General features: G+C 44.5%; 1 protein-coding gene across 3 annotated transcripts; it reads right to left on the bottom strand.

Moving 5' to 3' along the window:
• Positions 1–109: 109 nt before the first annotated feature.
• On the bottom strand, positions 110–8,672 carry LOC110531851 (menin). Of its 3 annotated transcripts, none has more exons than XM_021615310.2 (10): positions 8,521–8,672; positions 5,921–6,441; positions 5,463–5,671; positions 5,129–5,257; positions 4,610–4,650; positions 4,348–4,435; positions 4,019–4,155; positions 2,864–2,996; positions 2,502–2,666; positions 110–1,739 (listed from the first exon to the last, which is right to left on the bottom strand). In XM_021615310.2, exons 2-10 carry the CDS (start codon positions 6,354–6,356, stop codon positions 1,227–1,229), a joined length of 1,851 nt encoding a protein of 616 aa, XP_021470985.1. In that variant the 5' UTR covers positions 6,357–6,441; positions 8,521–8,672; the 3' UTR covers positions 110–1,226. The 3 variants fall into 3 exon arrangements, with proteins under 3 accessions (XP_021470985.1, XP_021470984.1, XP_036843618.1); XM_021615309.2 differs by lacking the exon at positions 8,521–8,672 and adding an exon at positions 7,783–8,094; XM_036987723.1 differs by lacking the exon at positions 8,521–8,672 and adding an exon at positions 8,023–8,044.
• Positions 8,673–8,998: the final 326 nt, after the last annotated feature.

The following is an 8,998-nucleotide window of genomic DNA, read 5'->3' on the forward strand; positions in this document are numbered from 1 at the left end:
CCTGGTCATTAGAGCAGACGAGCAGAGGACGCACACTGTACATCTATGAATAGCCCATTATGACACGTGCAACAGTATTCCCATTATATTCAAAACAGAAAAGGGTATCATATTTGAAATTATTTTATTACCTGCAAATAAAACCAATGATCAAGCAAAAATACTACTGTATGTAGCTGGGAAAACTACAGCAATACCCTTCAAACAGTGCATGGTCTTTCTGGTCACTTTCTAATCACGAGGTTGCCTATTGCAGCTCTGGCTAGTCTCAAAACTAAAAAAGGCCACCTAAATATGAAATAAAAAAGGCGGTGTATAAGGCAACCAATAGCTAGCATGTAAGAGACAACAGAGCAGGGTTGGACATTGTCACACAGTAATAGTCCGAATCACTTCCAGGGATTTCAGTGAATTTATCATCATCTAAACGCCCATTACTTTGGCTTTACAATAACTTCCACACAAGTCAATCAGAACTCAACAGTTGATGTGTGCCACTGCTCAGTTGATCCTCACAAAGTGACAGCATTTTTTTTTTATTGTATGATACACAATCATTATTGAATCACAAGATTAAAAAGGAGCAACTTGGTCAACATATGTTCAAACTTGATTAAAGTGACTACCTCCACTCTTAAACACACAAGTCATGTGCTTACCGACCCTCGTATGGCCTTATTGGTAGGGCCCGGACGATGCCAGCATCACAATATTTTTCCATGGCAAAAATGAAAACACAAACCATACAAAACCTGCTGTACGTACAATATTGTACACTATAGCTCGGAAAATAAACAAATGTGACTCTGGATGCCTACAACTTAATGATTTATGTTTCTGACATTTGTTTCCTTGCCACAATACTAACGAGTATCATGATACTGGTATCGTCCCGGCCCTACTTATTGGGACTTATGATATGATTGCTAAAATAACCTTTGGATGAAAAAGGAAAGTAAATCGCATAATGCTCAGCAGATTGAAGCAAGTTGATGCGGCAGTCTTTTTGGTGCTGCCTCGCCTCTCACAGTCACAGCACAACGGAAATGTCCCACAGACAGCCTCTCCTCGTTTCTCTCCCAATGAAGAGAAAGTCTAGCCTGGTCCCAGATCTGTGTGTGCTGTATAGTCAACTCTTATGATAAATGACCAGAAGTGTTGGCTTTACAACACAACCAGACTTGGGAACCATGCTAGAGGAATGTTCTACAGACAGAGTCCTCCTTCTACAGAGATTTACGCTGGCGCTTCATAAAGGACATGGTGTAGTCACCCGACGGAGTGCTCTTCTGCCTCTTCATCTGCACCTGTGACTGGGCGGTGAGCTGGAGCTTGATGGCGCTGGCGTTGACCTTGGGTGCAGACAGCAGCTCCTTCATGCCCTTCATCTTCTTGCTCCGGAAGGCCACCAGGGGACTCCCACTGGGGGAGGGCAGCTGCTTGAGAGGAGAGGGCACCGGGCTGGATGACTTGGCCTTGCCTTCGGGGTCTCCAGCGCAGAGCCCTGAAGAGCGACGCCGCGCCCCGCCCTCTCCACCTACTTTCTTAGCCTGGTTGGGTTGGGTTGGTGGTGGGACAGGGGTGGTGGGGGTGGATTGTGTTGGAGGGGAAGCTTGGTCTTCCAGTCTGGACTCACGCCTCGGGCCACGTCTCCGGCCTTCGCGAGGGTCTTCACTGGATTGGTCATCGTCGTCCTGGGGCTCAGGCTCTTTGGTGATGATGGACACCCTCTGACGGATCTGTGGATGATGTCCATACATTATATATATATACACACACAAAAGTATGTGGACACCCCTTCAAATGAGTGGATTTCGCTCTTTCAGCCACACCAGTTGCTGACAAGTATATAAAATAGGGCACACAGCCATGCAATCTCCATAGACAAACATTGGCAGTAGAATGGCCTTACTGAAGAGCTCAGAGACTGTCTACGTGGCACTGTCATAGGATGCCACCTTTCCAACAAGCCAGTTTGTCATATTTCTGCCCTGCTAGAGCTGCCCCGGTCAACTGTAAGTGCTGTTATTGTGAAGTGGAAACGTCTAGGAGCAACAACGGCTCAGCTGCGAAGTGGTAGGCCACACAAGCTCATAGAACGGGACCAAGTGCTGAAGCACGTAGAGCGTACAAATCGTCTGTACTTGGTTGCAACACTCACTATAGAGTTCCAAACGGCATCTGGAAGCAACGTCAGCACAATAATCAACTCCATGATTTTGGAATGAGATGTTTGACGAGCTGGTGTCCACATACTTTTGGTCACGTCGTGTAATTTACATTGAACCCAATGTGAGGCAACATAATTAAAAGGCAAGAGGAAAAAAAAAAAAAAAGGGATAATAATAACATTGTTTCAAAGGCATGTACCACTACCATGTACAGCCAACATTTGTGGAAAGACCAAGTTAGATTGATTGTATTATGAGTGGAACACTAGATCTCTTTAAAGTAAATGGGGAAGGGTTTCGGATTTAAAATCCAGGTTTGTGTTATTTTACCTGTGGGTCAAAGCGACTGAGGGACTGGACCAGGTAGGTGGCCCAGCCAACATGAAGGACAGGGGTGGGGCTTCCCTCCTCCCACTTACAGATGCCGTCATAGAAACGCAACAGGTGGGCAAAGCATTCTGGGTCCTGGAGGGCAGAGGCCTGTATGGGCTGGTCCTGAGGGGGGTGGGTGGGGGGAAAGTGTGTTATGGAGAAGAAAAAGGAAACCCTCAGAGAATAGCTTGAGAGGCAGTAACTGTAATATGAAATATGATAGCCTCATTCTTTGACTTGAGATTAAAATGAGAAGGGGAAACATTCTATTCCATTCTCATGTAAATTTCCAATGGTGCCTTGGTGGCGAGAGTCATTACCTTCTCTCCTCCCTCGCTCCCTTCTCCGCTCTCGGCGGCTGCAGCCGTCTCCTTCAGCAGGGTGGGGATGACGTCGTTGGCAATGTCGAAAAACTCCTTGTAGATCTCTTCGTCCTCGCGGAAGTAGTTGTAGCTGAGAGACAGGTGAGAAATCACACCTTGTTCTAAACACACATTGAAAACTGGCAATTCATGATCATCACCAATACAATTGTTCTGTTATTTAGTTTTCCACATAAGCAGGACAAGGGGTATTAAAGGGTGTGTGCACTTATAAACACTGTTCTAGCCCGTCTTTTTGGCGGGAAATCAAAAACAGTATTGCAAATACTCAAAAACGTAACGTTTTGTGTATGTTTGTAGATCACACTCCATGTTCCTTTTTGTCGTGACAGCGAACAGATGGAGCCGAGATTAAAGAACAATAGGTGAAACAGGAAAGGAAAGGCAGAGGGGGAAAGGGAAGGCGAAAGAGGAGGGACGGAATGCACTGACTGCTACACTGCTCTGGGCGTGCCAGTCTCACACATGCTAGAGAAGACAGAGAAGGGAGGGAATCAGCCCCTCGGATGTTCCCTGTGATCCGGTCGGTCAGACCTCTATGTTTCCTGTGATTGGATCGTTTTTAGTTAGACAAAATTCTACCCCTGGAACACGTGCATGCATTAGGATCACTGAAATCATAAGAAAAAGAGAAGTGTTTCAGCCTATATAAAAAGTTATATAACGCCATAGAAAATGGAAAAACTGCCATGCAAAACCTCACAATTTCAGACAACTTGTTCCAGATTTGAGACGACAAACTAACTAACACCATAAAGTACTGAGGAAGTATTCAATAACATTACCGCTAGGGATCTGCTGCCCTCTGCTGTCAGAAAGGTGAAACAGCAGCTGGTGTAAATCGTCAATGCGTACCTCAGCCAGAGATGGTCAACGGGCTTTGTCTCGGCATCCATGCAGATTTCAATATAACTTATCATACCATATAAGGCATTATCATAACCACCTAACAAGGATTTTTAAATGAATGATGCTAAAGGTTATTTCTGTGGGTCAAACACACTTATTGCAATAAGAAAGACAGTTGACACAGAGCAGTAGTGTGTAAGATGCATAGAGAAGGTAGCCAGGCTAGCTGCTCCAGTAACGTACTCCTGCATGACCTGTGCAGCCTCGGCCCAGGCCCCCAAGGCCTCCCGGACCTCCCTGTGTCTGTAGTGGTAGCCGGCCAGGTACATGAAGGGGTAGATGTGCTCGTTGTTGTAGTACTTCTTAGCAGAGTTCACAGCCTAGAAACAAAATAAACACACTTTAAGCAAACATATTCACAATGATGACATAAGTTAAGGAGTAAAAGCCATTCAAAAAAAAAGAAGCAATTATTTAACAAAGTTAATGAAATAACCTGTATTTTAAGATCATGACATTTTGACAAAGTTTTTTTTTTTTACAAGAATATGTACAGCTCTCCACACACTCACTTTAAGGTGGATGGCGTGGGGGCTCTCTTTGCCAGGGATGGGCTCCTGGTCCTCCAAGTCTGCCAGGGTGCCCATGGCCATGGGGTATCTGTGGAACAGCAAGGGAAAAGAGCTCCAGATGGTTGATTTGACAGGATAAGAACCTGTTCACCACAGAAAAGAATAATTCATTTGGAAAGAACCATGAGACATTTTCACCGCAACAATTAAAAAAACTTAGCGTTTTTCCAGATACTTTTTGGTACATTTCAAAAAGTATCACCTTTCCAGGTCTCCTCGCTCGTACAGCAGCCATAGAAGCCTCTGTGCACGAAAAAGATCAGAGAGAGAGATAGAGAGAGATCAGAAAGAGGACATCACACAGAAGCACTGATCACGGTAAATAACTACAGTTCGGGCATGCTTGATGTCTTGGACTTTGATGATGCCGACAGGTGCAACTCTCCCCTTACAATATCAGGAAGTCCTATTCATTATATCACACGTGCTTGTGCAGGGATTCCCTAACATTTTTGCGTCAGGGACCCATTGAGCTCCCGAGTGGCGCAGTGGTCTAAGGCACTGCATCTTAGCGCTAGAGGCGTCACTACAGACACCCTGGTTCGAATCCAGGTTGTATCACAACTGGCCGTGATTGGGAGTCCCATAGGCATTTATGTTCAAAACAAATATTAATTTAGTAGATATATATATTTTGAGATCTGGCCATGGACCCCCTGACCCCACTTTGGGAACCCCTGTGCTAGTGTACATCTATTGTTAATATTGGTGGTGGTCTGACCTGCTGAAGTTGTAGCATCTCGGAGCTGTCAGTGTGCAGGTCCAGAGAGGGGTTGATGGCACACACCATGAAGGCCACCTCCATGTTCCTGTTACACTTCATATAGGAGCCCTTTAAGTACAGCCAGCTCTGGGGAAGGGGGGAGAGATGGGGGTTAGGGTTGAGAGGTGTTGTGTTTTACTCTGTGATTACAAATGCAAGGTGAGAGGAGTGTGTGTGTGTGTAGAACAGCTGTTATATGTAGTTGATATGTAGCTATATTAAAAAAGGTATGTGAGAGTGCATGTTATTATAATGTTTCTGCGGGGGACGGAAGTATCGTTATCTTACTTACCCTCTCACCGACACCGGCAGCAACTGTCTGCCCCCTCCGGTCCTCGTTGCCCTTTCCGTGCCAGGTGACCTCTGCAGTCTCCTCTCCGTTCTTGCCAAAGATGACCCAGGCGTGGTCCTCGGACAGGGCCAGGTGCACGTCCCGCAGCCCCAGCACCTGGCATGCTGCCACCACCGCAAACGCCACCCCCGAGCTGTCCAGCTTTGTGCCTGTTGAAAATGACAAAAAATATGATAGATTATTTGTAGCTTTACCCCTCTTTCAGACAACTGACTGGTGTGAGGATGGACACACTGCAATGACACAGAAACATGTTTGTCCAAGAAATATAGCTACTGGGCCACAAATGCAATATAGCTAATCATCCAACATAGGAGACTGTATCAATATTATAGATCATATTCAATTAATGTAGTGGTACCCCCATATAACCCGTCCCTGCATCCAATGACCCCTACCAGTGATGAGACTGAAGAGGGACTGGATGTGGGCGCGGTCCTTAAAGTAGGAGCGGCTCAGGCTGTTCCAGATGACATCAGATACTTTCTTCACCAGTTCCCTGCTGGACCCGCCAGCAGGCCTGCGGTACTGGGACAGATCCACAGCGCCCCGGATCTGGGCTGCGAAGCGCTCGTGCAGGGCCGATAGCATCCCTAACTCCACTGTAGGAAAGCAGGAGTTTGGGCAGTCTAGCTCCAGCGGCTCAAAGCACACCCCCGGGACGTTAATTGGTATGACCCGGTTGACAGCCAGGAAGTGTTCTGCAAAGCCCAGGACCAATGAGAGAAGGGCTAGGTCCGGTTCAGATTTACGGAGCTCCGCTTCAAACAGGGCAACCACGCCACCAATCCCCTTCAGGGGAAAGTGCTTCTTCTGGGCTGAGTGTAGCCCCATGTTGACCCCTCTCCTCTGCCACAGCTCAGTCACTCACTTGGCCAGTGTGTCTTCTCTACTCACAGCTGTAGTGATGTCATAGGGGCTGGATGAGAGCAATGTGGAAATCAGTACCAGCACACACCTTAAAATCACTTGAGCTGTATTTTTCCTTAAGATTCAAATGTGGGTTTTTTTCACTATGGAGAAAATAGAATAGACTAGGTTGCCTTAGTGGGCGTGACATTTATCCACTTACCCATTCATTATGCAAAATGTGTTTAAAAATTGTAAACTAATACGGGGAACAAATATTGATATCTGATACAAAACTGGGTTAAGTTAAGAACAAGGTTTTCAATTAATAACAAATCCAGATTATTCTAGCTAACTAACTTCTCAAAGCGCTAGTAGTGCATTCATATTTCTACGGCCTGGAGCATGCGCACGAGTTAGATACATGCACAAGAGGCATACTTGCCGAGCATGTTTAGCGACATGGTTCTGCGCAAGCTTCAGGTGACACCAGCGGTTTGAAAAGTTTGTAAATATACTTCCCTGGTGATATATTGTCTCACATTACTACCACCAAAAGGACCAACCGCACAGACAACCGGTGAAGTACATTAAAATATAATTGTATTCAACATTCTGGCTAGTAGAGGTCGCGAGAGTAAACCTTCCTGATTCAAACGCTCATTCTTGCGCCTTAAGAGGCTGCGCAGGTATCACTTGGTTATCACTACGACAACGGCTTCCAGGAACAACAATATTTACATCTTAGTTATTCATAAAATGAATTAAATATGTTACACTGGTCACTTTATGTTTAAATACTTTTCTAGTCCACCCTATTCAACTATTGCTGTGCATATTATTCTGACCACGTCCTTCAGATAACGATACTAACGTTATATATTCTATCCACACACGGTCCATCATGTCTCTACATCCAATCACACAGACAGATGTGTATTGTTAGCAATTGCTGAACTGTTGGAGCAAGGAACACACGCAATAACATTTGCTAGACATGTGTATGAGACCAATAAAATGTCATTTGATTTCTGCCTTGGCGTAGACTTAATGCAACTCAACGTCGGGTTTCCAGGCAACTAACTACAGTAGATAGGTAGGTTAGATAGTTTACTGAAACTGAACGGTTACAACAACCCACACAGGACCGGAAAATTAAATACATGCAACGTTAGCTAGCTTATTATTAAGATTAATTTCTGGTCAACACCAAACGTGCAGGTGGAGGCAATACATTGAAGCTAAAACCGGCAGCTACAAATATGCAAATATACTATGCAATATGGCTAGCAAGCTATGCTAGCAGTAATCATGCCAACATGAAAAACACAACTTGTGTATTTTAATCTACATAAACATTACCAAACTCATAGCCCGCTCATTAAAATGTACAAATAAACCTTATACGCACCAGTTTGTTGAAAGCTGCACCCACATGTTTGTGCTTTGCCGCGCAGTGCTATGACTGTGTTAGTCTGTTCAAATCGGTCAGAACTCGAAGATTTGGCGCGCTTGCTTAATCTTACATTGTGAGTCGCGCTCAATGCAATATTAGTTCAGAGTATCCGTAGATCTACGAAGCTGCACGCTCAGTTTGAACTAACCCCCTTGTTTCTGTGTTAGTGCTATCAAAGATTATGGATATACTGACAAGATACGTCTCTCTCCGCCCTAACAATGGAGTCGTTGTCCACGGCACGGCGGGCTGTCTAGTTCCCACGTATCCTTTTTTGGATTGGTGGACACATCTCATTATTGTAATCCTTTTTGAATATTCGAAAAGGGTTGACGATGTCAACCGCCTGTATTATATTCAATGGAGAGAGAATAGTCTTTTTTTATTTTAAAAAAAACTTGTGAGTAATGTTTACTGTAAATGTGTATTGTTTATTTCACCTTTGTTTATCTATTTCACTTGCTTTGGCAATGTAAACATCTGTTTCCCATGCCAATAAAGCCCCATACATTGAAATTGAGTTGAGTTGAGTTGAGTTGCTTTGCTTCTAGCCTCATGTCATGAATACCCATAGCAATCTCCGACAAAAAGTGTTTTTTCTCAAAGTTGCCGTAATGTCACATGTCCTACCTATCAGTACACTACAAACAAACCAAGTATAATTACATTTCTATTCAATCAAATAAATCTCACCTAGGAAGTAAGCCATTCATTTTTGTTGTTGTTGACCAAAGTCGACTCTTCTTGGCCTCCATACAAAAACTCCTTGCTTGGTGTGCGAAACAACGAAAATACGCCACCTGTTGGATGGAGACAGATGCTCCGCCGAGTTGGGTCTCTTCCTCTCTGGTGCTGTCCAGAATATGTCCCATAGAGCATGATAGAGGCATCTAGTTGCCAAAAAAAATGCCGTTTTACCATGGGAGCACCATTTATGTTTTATTAACCTTTATTTAACTAGGCAAGTCAGTTAAGAACAAATTCTTATTTACAATGACGGCCTAGGAGTGGTTACGACAGATTTTTACCTTGTCAGCTTGGGGATTCAATCTCGCAATTTTTGGTTACTGGCCCAAAGCTCTAACCACGAGGCTACCTGCCACCATTGAGGGCTTCCACCATTTTAAAGTAATCAACTGGGTGGGATTTCCTATGGGTTGTAGCCTCTATA

The sequence above is a fragment of the Oncorhynchus mykiss genome, chromosome 9 (genome assembly GCF_013265735.2).
Source record: "Oncorhynchus mykiss isolate Arlee chromosome 9, USDA_OmykA_1.1, whole genome shotgun sequence".
NCBI lineage: Eukaryota > Metazoa > Chordata > Actinopteri > Salmoniformes > Salmonidae > Oncorhynchus > Oncorhynchus mykiss.